The 22,096-nt window shown below is 41.1% G+C and overlaps 1 protein-coding gene across 1 annotated transcript in view; it reads left to right on the forward strand.

The window, feature by feature from the left end:
- LOC110501906 (heparan-sulfate 6-O-sulfotransferase 3-B) overlaps positions 1–18,346 on the forward strand; it is a 141,539-nt gene extending 123,193 nt beyond the window's left edge. The window contains exon 2 of the mRNA XM_021579763.3: positions 14,656–18,346. Within this exon, the coding sequence (XP_021435438.3) occupies positions 14,656–15,391 (736 nt within the window). The 3' untranslated portion in view covers positions 15,392–18,346. The remainder of the gene's footprint in view (positions 1–14,655) is intronic.
- Positions 18,347–22,096: the final 3,750 nt, after the last annotated feature.

Genomic DNA, 22,096 nt, shown 5'->3' on the forward strand with positions numbered 1-22,096 from the left:
GGACATAAGAACTGGAGACAGCTGGGTCTCACTTTGCTTGCATCATACAGCAGCAACATGGATCAGTTTGTATGGTTCTGTTAGTTCTGAGGAATGATGAGACATGATTCTTCACTATACCACCAGAGCCATACGTATGGCTGTGATACGCCCTACATCCTCTAGACCATATACATACAATATGTTCTATGTCTATTTCCATGCACTAACTACATTCTAAGAGGCTAAGGTTGTGTATACAGGTTAGACCTCTTGTATTGGTCGAAAATGACAAACTCATCTAGACCAGTGGTTCTCTACTGGTTTTGCCTAGGGGATCCTAATGGAACGAGGTTGTCTCAGTCGCTATCCAAATTCGAATTGCAATTTTTGTTTCCAAAATGCAATCTGGAGAACTAGGTTTAATGCTATATTGATAATACAAGTACCAATTTTATGCCAAGGGAACAACAGTCCTACATTTTTCATTGTCAATAATTACATTTTGCCCATATTCTTGATGAAGAATGTTAAGCTCACTAGTTTGAGACCACAAAATCAACCAAATCCGCTAAATAGCGCTGCTTATAACGCTATTGAATATACTGTGATTGAATAAAATGTTTTACATTATTTAAAAATATAGGTTAATTATCTTTTCTAAACACTTTCCACCTGGTTTTAGTTGTTTAAGTATTTTTTATTTGCGACCGATTCAAACGTGTTGTGAAATGATGATTGTCAGGAAATTGTCAGGAAATGAATGTTTCAAGTGAAGAAAAGACAAGTTTGAAATGAATGAGATGCTGCCTGGCTGCTGTAAACTCTAATTAGTAGACCATGTCTCCTATCTCAGTTAACCCAGAACTAGAATCTCACGTAATTGGTCAGCTGCTCGACTAAGTTCTGGGTCCATACGTGTTAAGAGAAGAGATGAAATTATGCTACAATGAGGAGTGGAACCAGAACTAGGAGCTCCACCCTCTCTCTTTGCAAGTTACAGGCAGAGTGTCCCCTCCCCTTCCACAATTCTAAAGATGCTAACACCTGCAAAATTGTGATTTGTCCAAATTACCAGTGACAAAAAAAACCACTCGTTATCCCACACATCCCATTCCTTCCCGACATATTATACTGTTCCAGTTCTGTCTAATGTCTTCAATAACCAGGAGAGGAACATATGGTATTTATACTGTAATAACGCCAGATTAAAAGTACAGGGGATAGTTTCTGCTTCTTGATTGTAGCTTAGGGAAGCTTTAGGGCGGCAGGTAGCCTAGTGGTTAGAGCATTTGGCCAGTAACCGAAAGGTTTCTGGATCGAAACCCCAAGCTGACAAGGTAAAAATCTGTCCTTCTGCCCCTGAACAAGGCAGTTAACACACTGTTCCCCGGTAGGCTGTCATTGTAAATAAGAACTTGTTCTTAACTGACTTGCCTAGTTAAATAAAGGTTAAAATAAAAAATAGTTGTGTTAATGTTGTCATGTCTTTTCGTCAATGGAATAGCCTAAGTAAATGCAAATACATTGATATACATTTGTAAAAAAACAGGAATAGAAAAATGACATTGTAGTCCGCCCACACACAGCAAAAGGTTTGGAATGCAGAGGTCTGTATAGTGATACTATAGTGATACTGTTGTCGTGCCATTTGCCAACATGCTTTACCTACTTAAACTAGAGAAATAGCAAACTCTGACAACATTCACCGTTGGCAATACCGCAGGCTGAAACTGAGAAAATGATAAAGATTGCTGCTAATGGTGTAGAACTCATCTCTGTCAAGGTTATATATTACTTTTTCAGGGGAGTGGAAATTTAAATGTTCTCCAAACCCAGTGATGCAATTGCATTGTTTGCTCTGGCTTCAGTTCAGTGCTATTGTTTGTGTTTGTGTGTGTGTGTGATAATGCCACCGGTACTTAATATTCTACTATGTGACAGTGAAAGATCAGAAGAAACATGTCTGTCATCCTGACTGCTGTACATACTGTAGCCGTTGAAAATATAATGATGTGTTGTCATTGATTCCGATGAAAATGTCACCTAAGCAAATTCAGGTCTGCCTTTTGTGCTGTGTAGGATGAAATGTAATGATCAAATGGTGTAGGAACTTTATTATATACACTGGTATTAAGATCACGGTCAACAGAAATGCAAAATATGACAGTGCTATTGAAGGTCACCAATAATCGGAGGCTAAGTCCAATTTTAGAGTCAGAAAATTATAATCATATCCCTTGTTAGTTGAACAGCAGTGGATTTATTTGAGGTGGGAACTATAGCCTGAAACGCAGCAGGAGGCAGTTTTTATAGTTGTTATGCCAGGTTGCAGTTGTAAATGAGAACTTGTTCTCAACTGGCCTACCTGGATAAATAAAGGTGAAGTAAATCAAAATAGTGACCTACCCTAGGTTACTGGGTTACTGTGCTACTGGTTACAGGGCCACTGGTTACTGGGCTACAGGGCTACTGGTTACTGGGCTACTGGGCTACAGGTTACTGGGTTACTGGTTACTGGGCTACTGGGCTACTGGTTACAGGGCTACTGGGTTACTGGGCTACAGGGTTACTAGGCTACAGGGTTACTGGGCTACAGGGTTACTGGGCTACAGGGCTAGAGGGCTACAGGGCTAGAGGGCTACAGGGCTAGAGGGCTACTGGTTACTGGGCTACAGGACTACTGGTTACTGGGCTACAGGGCTACTGGTTACTGGGTTACAGGACTACTGGTTACAGGGTTACTGGGCTACTGGTTACTGGGCTACTGGTTACTGGGCTACAGGGCTACTGGTTACTGGGTTACAGGACTACTGGTTACAGGGCTACAGGGCTACTGGTTACAGGCCTACTGGTTACAGGGCTACTGGTTACTGGGTTACAGGACTACTGGTTACTGGGTTACAGGGCTACTGGTTACAGGGCTACTAGTTACTGGTTACTGGGCTACAGGGCTACTGGTTACTGGGCTACTGGTTACAGGGCTACAGGGTTACAGGGCTACAGGGTTACAGTGCTACTGGTTACTGGGCTACAGGGCTACTGGTTAGTGGGCTACTGGTTAGTGGGCTACTGGTTACTGGTTACAGTAGTAGTGAAATTATTAATTGGCATCAGGCCAGGCAAATCCTCAAGGAGGTGCTTCAAGCAGGGCACCACTTTTATCTTTCTTTCGCTCTAGCTGAGACCACAAGCCAGTGTGTCCTACTCCATGCAGCTACACTGGCGAGGAAGCTTTTCTCACTCCTGCTGAGAAGCAGATTTCTCCCACAGGAGTCCTCTTCCGCGTTAATGAGACAAAAACGATGGTGGAAACAAGAGGACATTATTTGCCCTCAATAGAATCTGCCATCTGATGCTCCTACTATATTCATTGCCCTGCTTGTTCTATGTATAGTATTTAACAAGCAGTTGAGTGTGTACAGTAGTCTATGTTGATGTGGCTCAGTTGGTAGAGCGTGGCACTTGCAATGCCAGAGTTGTGGGTTTGATTCCCACGGGGGACCAAGGACAAAATAAAGTATGCACTCAGTTGCTCTGGATAAAAGTGTCTGCTAAATCATTCAAATGTAAAATGAGCACAGTGTGATTGGAATGCAGTTTTGTTTGCAGGCTGAGGATGATGAGTTCTCTTGAGTCTGGGCAAAGCAGTAGTTTAGCCCAGGGCTGCACCAGCGGCACACCCCTATCTATCCCTATAATGTCCTGCTGTTGACTGGCTAAGGTGGGTTTGGTCTTTCAAAAGAAAAAAAATGCATATGCAGAACATACCTCATCCCTACTGTAAAATATGGTGGTTGGTCTCTGATGTTATGGGGCTATTTTTCTTTCACTGGTCCTGGGGCCATTTGTTAAAGGTCCAATACAGCTGTTTTTATCGTGGCTGGATAACGATTAAGTACCTAACTGTGATAGTTTTCAATTAAAATGGTCTTAAAGGAACCAAAATAGCTTATTAGCAAAGAGCAATTGCTATAGTAAGAATTTTGCTAGGACTTGGGGGGCGGGGGGAAACTGAAAACAAGCTGTTATTGGCAGAGGGGTTTGGAACTCTTTTTGTTATTGGTCTATTGGCTAATTTATCGCCTGGTGATGTCACTAGACAGGCCAAACTCCATCCCACCAAAACAGTCTGTAACTTCAGACGGTATTTTCATTCTTTCACTAAAAGGGCATTATCATAATTTTCACAATATTATTCCAACCTTATAATGTGGAAATATTCTCTAAGAGTACAAAACATTAAGAAGACCTGCTCTTTCCATGTCATAAACTGATCATGTGAATCCAGATAAAAGCTATGCTCCCTCATTGATGTCACTCGTTGTATCCACTTCAATCAGTGTAGATGAAGGGGAAGAGACAGGTTAAAGAAGGATTTTTAATCATTGAGGGCTGCATTCCCGCGGGATTTCCTATTGTATTAAAAACACATTATTTTTGCATTATTCACACACTCAGAATTCACTGCTTCAACAGTAGCTTACCTCTCCTAGTTTGGTGTGCGAGTTCATGTGCGCCTAATATGTGTGGTCTCATTGAAATGGAGTAGGCTGCCTACATGGGCAGAGAATCACAGTTAACTGAAATATGATTAGACTGTAGTTTAAAGTGTCTGTCAATAAATATTGATAATGAAAAGAAGTAGAGGACGTTCAACCAACGTGAGTCGACGTGCAATCAAAACATGTAATCATGAATGAAAAGGGAAAGGCACAACCCGCACATAGGTTAGGTAACTATGGTGACCATAGGTTAGGTTACTATGGTGACCATAGGTTAGGTTACTATGGTGACCATAGGTTAGGTTACTATGGTGAACACATATGTTAGGCTACTATGGTGAACATATAGGTTAGGTTACTATGGTGACCATAGGTTAGGTTACTATGGTGACCATAGGTTAGGTTACTATGGTGACCATAGGTTAGGTTACTATGGTGAACACATATGTTAGGCTACTATGGTGAATAAACTATAAACTATCAAAATAAACTAAGTATCACACTCCATATATAAAATTCCAGCAATTGAATGGGTATTTACCAACGTTTCGGCATTACTGTGCCTTTCTCAGGGCGTCCATAGGTTAGGTAACTATGGTGACCATAGGTTAGGTTACTATGGTGAACACATATGTTAGGCTACTATGGTGAATAAACTATAAACTATCAAAATAAACTAAGTATCACACTCCATATATAAAATTCCAGCAATTGAATGGGTATTTACCAACGTTTCGGCATTACTGTGTCAGAGTGTCCATAGCTTAGGTTACTATGGTAACCACATAGGTTAGGTTACTATGGTGAACACATAGGTTAGGCTACTATGGTGAACACATAGGTTAGGCTACTATGGTGAACATATGGGTTAGGCTACTATGGTGAACATATGGGTTAGGCTACTATGGTGAACATATGGGTTAGGTCACTATGGTAAACACATAGGTTAGGTCACTATGGTGAACATATGGGTTAGGCTACTATGGTGAACACATAGGTTAGGCTACTATGGTGAACACATAGGTTAGGTCACTATGGTGAACATATGGGTTAGGCTACTATGGTGAACATATGGGTTAGGCTACTATGGTGAGACAGCGTTGCACCTTTTCATTCTCAATAATACTGGATTTCCCATTTATTTTTCTCTGCCTGCAAATTGTCCTGCTAAAAGGTAGACTATATCCTATAGGACTATGCAAAACGTAGCAAGTGTCAATGGCATCAATCTTGCTGCTTCCAGTTCAGTAGCCAAACCTGCGAGACCAGGTACTCATGTGGCCTTAATTAAACAGAGTAAGCTATAGCCTATGTATGGGCATTTCTTTCCAAGGAAATGTATTTCCTGAATCTGATTAGGCTATAGTTTACTACATTGCCTAGAAGTTAATAATGATCACCCATATTTCTCGTCTGAAAATCATCCCACTCCTAAAAAGTAGCCTAAAAAAATAGCTTGTGACAGCGCAAGTCTCGCCAACTCTGCTCTTTTCAAACTACAACTAGGATATTTAAGCAATAAGGCACGAGGGTATGTGTTATATGGCCAAGTACCTGGACATTTTAGCCAAAAACCTGGTTGCCTCTGCAAGGAGGCTGAAACTTGGCCGCAAGTGGATCTTCCAGCAAGACAACAACTCCAAGCACACATCAAAATCCACAAAGAAATGGTTAATTGACCACAAAATCTAAATTTTCCAGACTTAAAACCCATTGAAAACCTGTGGTTTGAATTAGAGGGATATCAAGGATCTGGAAGGATTCTGTATGCAGGAATGGTCTAAGATTCCTCCCAATGTGTTCTCCAATCTTATAAAACATTTTAGAAAACGTTTCAGTGTTGTTATCCTCGCAGGGTGAGGGTGATGGAGCATTGAAAACAGGGGATCCAATGATATTTTACCTCTTATCGTTTTAAAATATGTTGTATTACTTGTTAAGCAAAATATCTTTCTCTGAGCAATTGTATTGGTATAAAATAATACGTTTTAGCATACAATATAGATCAGTATTTGTAAATAGTATTGTTTGCTCATCTTTATCAGAGGATCCAATCATTCCGGACCCCACTGTATATGACACACAAAGTAGTGTGTTTCTGTGGAGTTTCAATACAACTTGGTAATATGAATAATGAAGCATAGAGTAATTAATCGTCCCTCTACTGGCAGTATGAGAGAACTAATACACCGTCCTAAACCGTCAGCACAGTTCTTTATTAGGAATTGATTTCTCCTTGCTTTGGATACTCCGATCTCGGGCAAGGCAGGCATATAGCAGACTAAACTTCTTTGTCCCGATGAAATCAAACTGTCTGCTGGAATTTTGGTTATTATTTTTAGTAAATCCCATGAGGTTGGTGGCACCTTAATTGGAGAGGACGGGCTGGTGGTGTTGGCTGGAGTGGAATGGGATAAAATACAAATCCATTTGCTCTGTTCCAGCCCTTATTGTGAGCCGTCCTCCCCTCAGCAGCCTCCACTGTAGTCAACAATGCATAGAGATAATTTATTTCAGAAAAATTCTATCTTTTTAAACAACCAGATTCAACAAGAAAGCTTCACAGTTGTTCATATATATAAATATATATATGGGAACGTGATGAAATAAATAAAAGCTGAAATAAGTCATTCTCTCTACTATAATTCTGACATTTCACATTCTTAAAATAAAGTGGTGATCCTAACTGACCTAAGACAGGGAATTTTTACTAAGATTAAATGTCAGGAAATGTAAAAACTGAGTTTACATTTTTTTGGCTATGGTGTATGTAAACTTCGGACTTCAAGTGTGTGTGTGTGTATATATATATATATATATATATATATATATATATATATGAGAGAGCGGTAGTAGAGCGAAAGAGGTGGTGGGAGAGATAGACGACTGGAATCAGAAGCGTGATTAATCCGACAACCTTTAGAGAAAAGGTTGGGAATCCTGAGGGAGGACATGGAGGACAAGCAGAGTGGAGAGTGCTGATGTCTGTAGGACATGGACATGGAGGAGCAGCAGAGTGGAGAGCGGAGGAAAGGCCAGGAGTCAAGTGAGGTATACATCTACAGGAAGAACCTCTCCTCAGGTAAAACACTTGTTGTTGGACAGTCTTCATGGATATTTGACATCAAAGGACTTGGAATGTTCATCATCACCGCTACCTGTAACACAGTGTTTGCTCTGTGGATAATGTCACTGATCGGTTTGAGTAAAATCAGGTTCATTAAGACTATTCTTGACAGGACGAAAGAACAATGGCACCTGGTTCCTCTTTAGGTTTCTTCCTAGGTTCTGGCCTTTCTATGGAGTTTTTCTACATCTGCATTGCTTGCTGTTTGTGGTTTTAGGCTGTGTTTTTGAACAGCACTTTGTGACATCGGCTGATGTAAAAAGGGCTTCATAAATACATTTGATTGATTGATTGACTTGCATAATAAGTCAAGTTTACACAGGCACTCACAAGAATTGTCTGTCCCAAAAGCATGACTTGAAATGCATATTAAAACCTGATTTTTCTATGTTTTATATATATTTCCACACTGAGTTTGGAATAATATTATGAAATAGTGAAAATGATAATGCCCTATTAGGATAAGAGCTGTTTGAAAAGACCACCTGAAATTTGAACCTGTTTTGGTGGGATGGTTTGGCCTGCCTGGTGACATCACCAGTTAATAGACCAATAAGCAAGAGCGTTCCAAACCTCTCTGCCAATAACAGCTAGTTTTCAGTTTCCCCTCCCCACAGACCATTCCCAGACAGTCCTAGCAAAATTCACTCTTGAGAAATTACTCTTTGCAAAGAAGATTTTTTTTGTTGTCTTTTTGACAATTTTAGTTGAAAACAATCACAGTAATGTACTTAATTGTGACCCGGAAAGGATTTTATATTGCGATAAAAAAATTGGCTGCATTTGACCTTAAAGCTCAGTTGAGTTTAAGCTTTATTTTGTCGTATATATTTCTCTCTGATACATCTCTTTCATAAGCGGAGACTGCCTTTGAACGAAAGGTATCAGCACAGAGAGCTGTTTGACCCTTGTAATTCTGCTGGGCAGACTGTGAACTTCTGAGGCTTCCGAAAAAGCAGAGTCTGAGCAACAAGCTTCACACAGAGAGAGGGAGCAGTAGGTTTGAGGCTTCGCCAGGTCCAAGATGAAACGCAGCGCGCTTGTCTGAAATGGCCTCGAGCGCAGGCCACTGGAGTTCGTTGCATATTCATTTCTATTACATGATGCGGCACAGAAAAGGGTGTCGAGCAAGTCTAATCAGCCACACAACATGGAGTTAGAGTCAGCACACACTTCACGTTCCCTGTCTATTTCCAGCAGACTGTAGTGGGCTAGCAAACAAAGTGATCAAAGCTTTTCTTAAGGGGTTGTAAACCATACATGGTGCAATAAAACAAGTGAACAGATTGGGTGAGAACCTCAAGGGATATTTCCCTTGGGATATTTCCCTTGGGATCTGAGGTAATTTCTTATAAAACAACACTCAGGAGATCTCCTTCACACCAGATTAGTCAGAGTCAGTGCTGCAGTTTCTGGACAAGGCCTGCCTTGCTTACTTACAGAATCACAATGGGACACATACTGTAGTAACAGAGTAGCAACATTCTGCACAGGTGATGTTAGCAGACAGATGTGTAATTGAATAGATTTTCCACTGTTTTCAGGCAGTCTACCTTCAGGCATCTGCAACAATGTTATGCACACACACTTCACTTATTTCAGTTGGTTGATGTGTGAAGCCAGTTTCCCCAGTGACCCCCACCACAGTAAAGACCATGTGATGGGGCTAAATGTACTGTATACTGTCATTTTTTAGTAGCATGCGATCATGGAGGGGCAGTGGCCTAGAATTATGTCATTAAGCTTAATTACTGGCAATTAAAAGCCAGTTGGCTATTGAGCTGACACTGCCTTGGATGCATAGTAGTTTACCATCTGCTCAGATGGTTCCCTGTGTGGAGAAGTGGAGAATTTATACAGCCTGATTTTGGGGAAGGAATCCTACAAGAGAGAAATACTGTGTTTGTAAGTCCTCAGCTGTAAAGCAGCTACTATAAAACAGGTCCTGTAAAACAGCTACTATAAAACAGGTCCTGTAAAACAACTACTATAAAACAGGTCCTGTAAAACAGTTACTATAAAACAGGTACTGTAAATCAGCTACTATAAAACAGCTACTGTAAAGCAGCTACTATAAAACAGCTACTGTAAAGCAGCTACTGTAAAACAGCTACTATAAAACAGGTACTGTAAAGCAGCTACTATAAAACAGCTACTGTAAAACAGCTACTGTAAAACAGCTACTGTAAAACAGCTACTGTAAAACAGCTACTGTAAAACAGGTACTGTAAAGCAGCTACTATAAAACAGCTACTATAAAACAGCTACTGTAAAACAGCTACTGTAAAACAGCTACTATAAAACAGCTACTGTAAAACAGCTACTATAAAACAGGTACTGTAAAGCAGCTACTGTAAAACAGCTACTGTAAAACAGCTACTATAAAACAGGTACTGTAAAGCAGCTACTATAAAACAGCTACTGTAAAGCAGCTACTGTAAAACAGCTACTGTAAAGCAGCTACTGTAAAACAGCTACTGTAAAGCAGCTACTGTAAAACAGCTACTGTAAAGCAGATACTGTATGCCAAGCAGTGAATAACATTCTAACTTCACAAGTCGTCTATTGCAACTGCAATTTTTTTATTTATTTGGCATATTCTGTTGATAAATATTAAAGTTCAAGTTATACTAGACAGATAAATTGACAATTTAAATCAGATATTCATCAGATATTTCAAAAGCATATTCGTATTGTCCAACAAGCTTTCTCCACTGTTAAGGGGCGGCACGTAGCCTAGTGGTCAGAGCATTGGGCCAGTAACTGAAAGGGTGCAAGATCGAATCACTGAGCTGACAAGGTAAAAAAATCTGTTGTTCTGCCCCTGAACAAGGCACTGTTCCTAGGCTGTCATTGTAAATAACAATGTGCTCTTAACTGACTTGCCTAGTTAAATAAAGGTTCAAATTTAAAAAAAAATAGTGTATAGTTCCAACAAAAGTTGAAACATTCATTTAATCTGAAGCAGCATCGCTTCCTCTCAGCCTTCCTTGGATCCATGTGTTCTTCTACACTTCTTCCATGTTAATGACCCGTTAAGTCTTCGCTCCAGTGACTCGTGCTGCTGCCTTTCAGATGGACATTCCGGAGCTGACTGAGATGCAATATGCTTCACATCCATTATTGATCCATGATTAACTGGGGTTCAGCAGGCCTCCAAACTTAAACACTTTGGTTAGGAACGTCAGAGAGATGTCTCTCTGCCTCCTGGTGACATTACGTCAACATATTAACAAACTCCAAATTATTCCATCTGAAGATTCGAGATAGCAAGTGCCAATTCAATGTGTGATTGCAGACGATGGCTATAGAAAGTGATTAGGACGGAGGAAGGGAGAAGGGTGGAAGGCAGGTAGCTCGCTGGGCCGACTCCCCTTCCCTGTCTGAAGATCATCTATGGCATGCAGGGGCAGTCTCCTCTCTCTGAGGCGGTGATGTAGACGCGTTGATGCTGATGTTCTGTGACACTGATGGTGCACACGGATGACCTTTGAGCGTGTCGGCGTGCTCAGGCAACACTTGCTCCATGTGTTTATGTCCCTGAGACAGGCTAATGAGGATGTGCGTGTCCGTGTGTCTGTCTGCACTCTGCTGCGTCTGAACGGCCAACTCCTGTAGGAAGAGAAGAGCCAGGGTACAGCTGCTGCCAGCGGGGCTCTACTGCTTGACACACAGTGCCATCTCACCACGTGGTGGGAGAGAGACAGGGTGCTCTCTGCTCCCATGCATACTGATGCCATGGCACATCACAGGGGAGTTATTGGAATGTAAGGGTATACAGTACTTTCTGAAACCTTTTCCCCACAGTAATTGATTTAGTGAAAATCGGAGTAATCGATAATGCGTAACGAACAAACACACCTTTTCAAGACTACATGTTTAGTGTAATTTAATAATAATAATATCTTACTAATGTGAACATGCTATGTGTTGCCGAGAATGAGACAGTTGTAAAAAAAAAACAATTATATTTGGCTTATATTCAGTGGATATTGTTGCCATGACTGTCATGACTGTCCATTTGGCAGGACAGTGTGTAGTCTTCAAGTGAAGTTATCTAGATTGTAGAAATGCAGTGTTACTGCTTGCAGACTATGACTATGGTCATGACAGTATTGTAATCTCAGCACTCTTATTTTTCCAGAGCAGGGGCTGATTTAACAGTATTGACAGGGGGCCAGAAATAGGGCTGATTTAACAATACTGACAGGGGGCCAGAAATAGGGCTGATTTAACAGTATTGACAGGGGCCAGAGATAGGGCTAATTTAACAGTATTGACAGGGGGCCAGAGATAGGGCTGATTTAACAGTATTGACAGGGGCCAGAGATAGGGCTAATTTAACAGTATTGACAGGGGCCAGACATAGGGCTAATTTAACAGTATTGACAGGGGGCCAGAGATAGGGCTAATTTAACAGTATTGACAGGGGCCAGAGATAGGGCTAATTTAACAGTATTGACCGAGACCTGAAATAGGGCTAATTTAACAGTACTGAAATACAATGTGTAGTTGTTAGAGCAGAATATAAGGAACAGGGCATCTCAGAATACAGAAGACTAGAGAGTGTTTTAAAGTCTGCATTGCTTAAAATCTTGCAGGATGAGTGTGTGTTTCAGTGCGTGCGTGGCTCCGTGTGAATGTATCTGTTTAACTGTGTGTGTGTTTATGGTGTACCTGAAAAGCTGAGCAGCTTTGGAGTCAGTGTGGTCCCCTGGGTCACATCCCACTTTATCCAGCCAGTCTGTTCTTCTGGGTCACATCCCACTTTATCCAGCCAGTCTGTTCTTCTGGGTCACATCCCACTTTATCCAGCCAGTCTGTTCTCCTGGGTCACATCCGAATGCGGCAATGTAATATTCACTGGCACTTAGAGGTCACCTCTGCCTTGACTAACATTCCTGGAGTTTGCGAGCAGTGTTGTCATGCTCATATAGGCCACAGGGGCACAAGCCCCATCAGATTTGTCCTGTTTATGAAAATGAATATATTTATAAAAAATATATATATAATTGTTTTGTTTTTCTCTCTGTAACACTAATAGCCACCTAGAAATGTTATGGAGTTGGCTTTAGCTAGCCCAGATAGGTTCCCAAACTCTTAACACCTACCAAGAAGCCATTTCAGGCTATCAATCAATTTCAAGTAGCTAGCTTGTCTAGCTATCTTGGTAGAATTTAGAAAAGCAAGCAATTACTAAATGTACTGTATAAGACTCATATTCCTTTCAGTCTTTGACCCACAGTTTAGCAAAAGCAGAGAAGCATATTTAGTTTCTTTAGAAAAAAAAAAATATATATATATATATACACACACACACACCTCTGTTCAGGAGGAAACAGACAGCTGAGGCACGCTTAGATATGCAGATAAATAAACCTTTTTTTTTACATAGAATTAAGCATAATGGTTATGGCTCTAGATTGCTAGAAAATGCTGTTTCCGGGGTTTTAAAAAAAATGCTACATTCTCCACCCCTAACCCTTCCTCATGTACTTCGTGCCATTTCAGAGTTTTGGGCTGCATTGCAGCCCTGTTTGGGAGTCTGATGTTTTTCCTTTGAAGTTGTCAAAAAGCCTTGTGGTAATTTGTATAAATGGACAGCTCTCTTTGCAAAGTATAGTGCCGAAAACATTTTGAATCCTCTTATGTGTGTTCGGCCATTTGGAGCTGGCCAGTATTGTGGAACTGTACTGTCTATCATTCCTACTACCTACATATTTTTGGAGTAAGATTCAGGTTTTGTTCTCCATAGCTTTTAGACAGTGTTTTCACTTTGTACTACGTTGCTTACTGGTCTCGATTTTCCAGCACATTCTCGGATTTTACTGTAGCCTTCACAGTGTTCTTATCCTATGAATGTCCTTTAAGTTGGCACTACAGGAATCTGTTGAATTTAAATAAAGACTCTACATTTTTCTTCTGTAGCGATGTGCGCTGAAAGTCAGGACGCAAGTTCAGGGAGTGAGTGTTAAAAAAAATTTTTTAGCACAACAAAAAAACAAACCAAGAAACACGACTAACGCACAGACTTAACACTGGAACCGAAACAATGACGCCTTGGGAAGAAACCAAAGGGAGTGACATATATAGGGAAGGTAATAAGGGAAGTAATGGAGTCCAGGTGAGTCTATGATGCGCAGTTGCGCGTAACGATGGTGACAGGTGTGCGACACAACGTGCAGCCTGGTGACCTAGCGGCCAGAGAGGGAGCACACGTGACATCTTCCATGTTCCGTGGCTGTAGTAGGCTTACATGGACTGAGGAGATCTCTGCAGGAGAGGCAATGATGTGTCTAAAAAAAAACGGTATCTTTCATTTAACAGCTCTCCTCTCCACCAAAGTGCTACTGGAGTTTCTCCTCTAAAACGTGTAGCTCAGTTTGGTAGTTAACTGATGGGTAAAAGCACTTGATTAGAACTGCAAAATACACCTGTCACAAACACCTCCTCCTCATTCAAAGAAAAACAGGATGAATCTGCTATGTTTTATATACATACTTGACCATCTAGGTTTGTGCTTCTGATGACTTGACATGCTCATGAGTACTATAATATTATCAAAGTATGAACACATTCCTCAGATGACTTCTAAAACATGACTGTTTCTTTTGTCTGCAGGAACTTCTACTACATAACCATGCTGCGTGGGCCTGTGTGATGTTTATGTGTTCACAGGTCTCTGACTGTTTCTTTTTGTCTGCAGGAAGTTCTACTACATAACCATGCTGCGTGGGCCTGTGTGATGTTTATGTGTTCACAGGTCTCTGACTGTTTCTTTTTGTCTGCAGGAACTTCTACTACATAACCATGCTGCGTGGGCCTGTGTGATGTTTATGTGTTCACAGGTCTCTGACTGTTTCTTTTGTCTGCAGGAACTTCTACTACATAACCATGCTGCGTGGGCCTGTGTGATGTTTATGTGTTCACAGGTCTCTGACTGTTTCTTTTGTCTGCAGGAAGTTCTACTACATAACCATGCTGCGTGGGCCTGTGTGATGTTTATGTGTTCACAGGTCTCTGACTGTTTCTTTTTGTCTGCAGGAACTTCTACTACATAACCATGCTGCGTGACCCCGTCTCCCGCTACCTGAGCGAATGGAAGCACGTGCAGCGCGGCGCCACCTGGAAGACCTCCCTGCACATGTGTGACGGGCGCTCGCCCACACAGGACGAACTGCCCACCTGCTACAGCGGGGACGACTGGTTGGGCGTCACCCTGACCGAGTTCATGGACTGCCCGTCTAACCTGGCCAACAACCGGCAGGTGCGCATGCTGGCCGACCTCAGCCTGGTAGGCTGCTACAACCTGTTATCCATGAACGAGAGCGAGCGCAACCACATCCTGCTGGGCAGCGCCATGAACAACCTGAAGAACATGGCCTTCTACGGCCTGACCGAGTTCCAGCGCAAGACGCAGTACCTGTTTGAGCGGACGTTCAGCCTGCGCTTCATCGCCGCCTTCACGCAGATCAACAGCACGCGCGCCGCCAACGTGGACCTGAGCGAGGCTGTGCGCCGCCGCATCGAGGAGCTAAACTACCTGGACGTGCAGCTGTACGAGTACGCCAAGGACCTGTTCCTCCAGCGCTTCCAATACACCCGCCAGCGGCAGCACCAGGAGGAGCGCTTGAAGAGGCGCGAGGAGCGCCGTTGGCTGCGGGAGCAGAGGGAGCAGAGCAGGGACTCTCTCCCCAAACGACAGGTGGGCGGGGGAGGGGGCGGAGACGAGCTGGCCACCACCACTGAAGACTACACCAGCCAGGTGGCTCGCTGGTGAGGTCCCACACCTGACCACCCAGAGATAGGCACAGAACAGTCAGTCTCACATGGTTCTCTCTCTCTGTCTCTCTGTCTCTCTCTCTCTCATTCTCTCCCTCTCCCGCTCTCTCTCTATCTCCTCTCTTTCTCTCTCTCTCCCCCCTCTCTCTGTTTCTGTCTACTATCTCTACATATCTCTCTTTCTCAGTTTCAGCTCTGCTAAAGTTTCCTGGTTTGTTTTGGTGCTCCTGCACTTTCCTGCCTATCAGTCATAGTTAGCTATAATCGTGCAGGTTGTGATAACTCTTAAAGAGAACACAATCAAAAGGCGCTGCTTATAATTACTTTTTTAATTGCAATGTAGTGAGAGTTTACATGCACACTAATAATACGACCTTAAAAAGATTATGGTAGACTCTGCAATAGTCATCTAAACACCTTACTCTGTGATCATTTTCGGCCCTCGTGCTCATGACGTCACACTCTGTGGTTATCCATGGTGGTGGAGCCCACCATGGATCAGCTAATCTGATGTGTTCTGTTATGAGCATTCCAACTATCCAATGACAATATTTTCATTAAAATATAAATTTACTTCTGATTTGATAGTTCTGTCTCGTCACTGAGCACAGTTTTGGTCCATTAACCTTTAACCTGTGAGTGGAATTGTTTATGTTGTTTACGTTAGTTTGCATCCAGTTCGTTGATTTACTGTAATGTAATACTAATCCAAATTAGGCCTGCGCTTGGACTAAAAAGCCTGCTAAATTAATAATCTCTATTGAAAGTGCTTTTTTGACCAAGAATACGCAGCATCTGGTTCCGGGAAAACTAGTCCTTTGCGTTTTAAGTAATCGTTTGAGCTAATAAATTATTATAATGGTGTGTGTGTATATACCTCAGTGTGGGTGTGGGTGTGTGTGCGCTCATGTACAGTGCCTTGCGAAAGTATTCGGCCCTCTTGAACTTTGCGACCTTTTGCCACATTTCAGGCTTCAAACATAAAGATATAAAACTGTATTTTTTTGTGAAGAATCAACAACAAGTGGGACACAATCATGAAGTGGAACGACATTTATTGGATATTTCAAACTTTTTTAACAAATCAAAAACTGAAAAATTGGGCGTGCAAAATTATTCAGCCCCTTTACTTTCAGTGCAGCAAACTCTCTCCAGAAGTTCAGTGAGGATCTCTGAATGATTCAATGTTGACCTAAATGACTAATGATGATAAATACAATCCACCTGTGTGTAATCAAGTCTCCATATGAATGCACCTGCACTGTGATAGTCTCAGAGGTCCGTTAAAAGCGCAGAGAGCATCATGAAGAACAAGGAACACACCAGGCAGGTCCGAGATACTGTTGTGAAGAAGTTTAAAGCCGGATTTGGATACAAAAAGATTTCCCAAGCTTTAAACATCCCAAGGAGCACTGTGCAAGCGATAATATTGAAATGGAATGAGTATCAGACCACTGCAAATCTACCAAGACCTGGCCGTCCCTCTAAACTTTCAGCTCATACAAGGAGAAGACTGATCAGAGATGCAGCCAAGAGGCCCATGATCACTCTGGATGAACTGCAGAGATCTACAGCTGAGGTGGGAGACTCTGTCCATAGGACAACAATCAGTCGTATATTGCACAAATCTGGCCTTTATGGAAGAGTGGCAAGAAGAAAGCCATTTCTTAAAGATATCCATAAAAAGTGTTGTTTAAAGTTTGCCACAAGCCACCTGGGAGACACACCAAACATGTGGAAGAAGGTGCTCTGGTCAGATGAAACCAAAATTGAACTTTTTGGCAACAATGCAAAACGTTATGTTTGGCGTAAAAGCAACACAGCTGAACACACCATCCCCACTGTCAAACATGGTGGTGGCAGCATCATGGTTTGAGCCTGCTTTTCTTCAGCAGGGACAGGGAAGATGGTTAAAATTGATGGGAAGATGGATGGAGCCAAATACAGGACCATTCTGGAAGAAAACCTGATGGAGTCTGCAAAAGACCTGAGACTGGGACGGAGATTTGTCTTCCAACAAGACAATGATCCAAAACATAAAGCACAATCTACAATGGAATGGTTCAAAAATAAACATATCCAGGTGTTAGAATGGCCAAGTCAAAGTCCAGACCTGAATCCAATCGAGAATCTGTGGAAAGAACTGAAAACTGCTGTTCACAAATGCTCTCCATCCAACCTCACTGAGCTTGAGCTGTTTTGCAAGGAGGAATGGGAAAAAATGTCAGTCTCTCGATGTGCTAAACTGATAGAGACATACCCCAAGCGACTTACAGCTGTAATCGCAGCAAAAGGTGGCGCTACAATGTATTAACTTAAGGGGGCTGAATAATTTTGCACGCCCAATTTTTCTGTTTTTGATTTGTTAAAAAAGTTTGAAATATCCAATAAATGTCGTTCCACTTCATGATTGTGTCCCACTTGTTGTTGATTCTTCACAAAAAAATACAGTTTTATATCTTTATGTTTGAAGCCTGAAATGTGGCAAAAGGTCGCAAAGTTCAAGGGGGCCGAATACTTTCGCAAGGCACTGTATGTGTGTGTTTTTGTCATCATTGTATATTGGTCACAATGCCATTGAGCCAACACACCCACTATGTCAATACATTACCTCATAATTTTCAAATCAACATTATGGATACAATACCATGAGTGTTTTTTCACTTTTCTTTCAAAAGGATGGAATGTGTTGTGAAAAAATCGCCCTGACAAAGACAATATCTTATTTTCATGTAGTTGTTATCTGCTCAAACTTACAGTAAGTAGTGTGATGTATATATTGATGCAAAGTCTGAAATGAATATTTCAAAACCTATGATCTCTGTGTAAATGAAGTGATGAAAGTGGACCTAAAAAGGTCATGTCACACTAGATATTGTACTGCCATTCCCTGATCCCTGTGATAGGCCATGTTGTGATTGAGTGATTTGAATAAACTTCAACTGTCATTCAACTTAAGTGCACATCTTTTGAATAACAGATAATCTTACATTTTATGTATTGCAAAATAGGTTTTGTCTTAAAGGAAAAGGCTTCTATACCATCACTCTGGGTGGTGGTGTTTTAAGGTTAACTTTCTAAATGTGTGAATCTGTATGTTGCTGGTCAAATGATTGTGTTTGAAAAGGGCGGTCTCGATTCCATTTGACCTGTCATACTTCATCGACATTTTTCTTGTCAGGTCTACAAAGCTGGGTGAATACTACTTCAGATATTAGAAATAAATGCCTTGATCAACCATGGCCAACTTCTGACTGGAATCACTTGTATAAAACCAGATTCATTAGAAATGTTATTGAAGGACATTTAACCGCATGCATACATGAGATCTCAATATTTAAATGTAATTCCAGTTACAAGCACTAGGTATCGGCCATGTTAGTAAACAGCCCAAATAAACACTGTCCCAGTAATGTGACCAGGCATCCAACATACTGTACCTCTTCTTCATCAGTAGGCTATGCACTGTCAATATGCATATATAACCGTGTTTACATGAATTAATAGCATTGGTTGTGTTAGCAAAATGTTGGCCTTTATTATTTCCATCAATATTTTGATATTCATGGATCATAATGAAGTATCTTTTTAGTTGATGTACTTCATGTCATACACAGTCATACTGGGTCTGTCTCTGTCTCCATAATTTCAATAAGAGGTCCGACCTGGGTTCAAATTAAATGTGAATTTAATTATTTGTTCTTTAAATACTTACTTTCTGTGTATTTGAGAATTTTCTAATAATGTGGCCAAAGTCAACTACTTCAATTGGATTTTTTTTTTTTTTTTTATTTCCCCCCAAAAATTCCTATAAATAGCGTACTATTTGAAAATATTTTTTTCCAAATACTTTATTTCCAAATACTCCTGGGTTCAAATGCATACCAATACTTTCCAAGTGCATTTACAAAACAAATATCAGAATACTTACTTTGAAATGTATGTGAAAGTAATTTAAATAATGAAAATTATATTTGAACCCAGGTCTAATACATGTAAGTATTGTAAAACACCAAAATTAGATAAACAGGAGAGGACCATTGAGAAGAACACTAAATATTTAGTGTCCTTTTCCTCCTGCTATAGTAAGATTATCGCTAAGGGACAAGGGAAAATAATTCAGAATGTTCTGGTCCAGAAATGGTAGTCAATATACATTATATGATCTAGACAATCACCAGTCTCTTCCACTTGCTGTTATCCAGCAGTAACAAGGTAAGGATATATTGGTGGGGGGGGGGGCTACCTGCCGCCCTTAAACACACTACAATGCGTTTATTTTAAGGTTCTAATCAAGACAGGAGGAACTGACTTTCCACAACACAACTGGACAGACAGACTCCTCTGTCTTCCTCTAGCCCTTCCTGACCTTGATGTTTAGGAGAGGAAATGACTCCTCCCCACAAACAGGGAAAGTAAACAGAACATGTCCTGTATTCGTCTCCGTGCTCCTTCTCTGTGGACCCAATCTTACTGCATTCATTTGAGCAAATTCAGATGACTGGATTGTTATTGTGTACAGACTGGCAATGTGAAATAACTTGATTTATTACGATGTTGGCTGTTGTGAACAAACGGGTTCCACCTGCACAAATGGATCCTTGTACAATCAGGTCATTTTGTAATCTAAAATTCATTGACATACATACAGTTGAAGTCAGAAGTTTACATACACGTAGGTTGCAGTCATTAAAACTCATTTTTCAACCACTCCACAATTTTTTTGTTAACAAACTATAGTTTTGGCAAGTCGGTTAGGACATCTACTTTGTGCATGACACAAGTCATTTTTCCAACAATTATTTACAGACAGTTTATTTCACTTATAATTCACTGTATCACAATTACAGTGGGTCAGAAGTTTACATACACTAAGTTGACTGCATTTAAACAGCTTGGAAAATTCCAGAAAAGGATAATTTGAGTCAATTGGAGGTGTACCTGTGGATATATTTCAAGGCCTACCTTCAAACTCAGTGCCTCTTTGCTTGACATCATGGGAAAATCAAAAGAAATCAGCCAAGACTTCAGACATTTTTTTTGTAGACCTCCACAAGTCTGGTTCATCCTTGGGAGCAATTTCCAAATGCCTAAAGGTACCATGTTCATCTGTACAAACAATAGTATGCAAGTATACACACCATGGGACCACGCAGCTATCATACTGCTCAGGAAAGAGACGCGTTCTGTCTCCTAGAGATGAACGTACTTTGGTGCGAAAAGTGCAAATCAATCCCAGAACAACAGCAAAGAACCTTGTGGAGATGCTGGAGGAAATAGTTGCAAAAGTATCTATATCCACAGTGAAATGAGTCCTATATGGACACAACCTGAAAGGCCGCTCAGCAAGGAAGAAGCCACTGCTCCAAAACCGCCATAAAAAAGCCAGACTACAGTTTGCAACTGCACATGGTGACAAATATCGTACACATGGGGACAAATATCGTACTTTTTGGAGAAATTTTCTCTGGTCTGATGAAACAAAAATAGAACTGTTTGGCCATAATGACCATCGTTATGTTTGGAGGAAAAAGGGGGAGGCTTGCAAGCCGAAGAACACCATCCCAACCGTGAAGCACGGGGGTGGCAACATCATGTTGTGGGTGTGCTTTGCTGCAGGAGGGACTGGTGCACTTCACAAAATAGATGGGATCATGAGGTAAGAAAATGATGTGGATATATTGAAGCAACATCTCAAGACATTAGTCAGGAAGTTAAATCTTGGTCACAAATGGGTCTTCCAAATGGACAATGACCCCAAGCATACTTCCAAAGTAGTGGCAAAATGGCTTAAGGACAACAAAATCAAGGTATTGGAGTGGCGATCGCAATGTCCTGACCTCAATCCTATAGAAAATTTGTGGGCAGAACTGAAAAAGCGTGTGCGTGCATGGAGGCCTACAAACCTGACTCCGTTACACCAGTTCTGTCAGGAGGAATGGGACAAAATTCACTCAACCTATTGTAGGAAGCTTGTGGAAGGCTACCCTAAACAGGCAATGCTACCAAATACTAATTGAGTGTATGTAAACTTCTGACCCACTGCGAATGTGATGAAAGAACTTAAAGCTAAAATAAATCATCCTCTCTACTTTTATTCTGATATTTCACATTCTTAAAATAAAGTTGTGATCCTATCTGACCTAAGAAGGGACATTTTTACTAGGATATTTAATCCTAGTAAAAATGTCCCTTCTTAGGTCAGACAGGATCTCAACTTGATTTTAAGAAATTGTGAAAAACTGAGTTTAAATGTATTTGGCAAAGGTGTATTTAAACTTCTCACTTCAACTGTATATTTCTTCCCAAATGCACAGATTAATTATTCACTTGTGTAACAATATTGACGGACTTTGGGCCGTGCTGTTGACTTCCTTCTCCAACCCTGAGTTTACTTCCTTGAGAGGATGTTCCCCTGATGATTTACACTACTCGGGTAGTCACGTGTTTACTGGCTCCATGATGTACACACAGTGGGGTCACTGTATTACTTAGAAAATTCTCCCTCCATACCATTTCTACTGACATCTGTCCTCCTCAAGCTCCATGGATCGCAGGCCCAATAGATTATGTCTTCAGCACGTCATTTACACCCAGAAGCCCCAATTGTATTATACTCTCAAGTTTAACAGCAAGAAGTGTGTAATGACTTGAAAGAGACACGACCAGACTACTTTCTGCTTTCTGGGCTTTTCTACTGATC

Source organism: Oncorhynchus mykiss, chromosome 22 (assembly GCF_057628025.1).
Source record: "Oncorhynchus mykiss isolate SJ-2025 chromosome 22, ASM5762802v1, whole genome shotgun sequence".
Classification (NCBI taxonomy): Eukaryota; Metazoa; Chordata; class Actinopteri; order Salmoniformes; family Salmonidae; genus Oncorhynchus; species Oncorhynchus mykiss.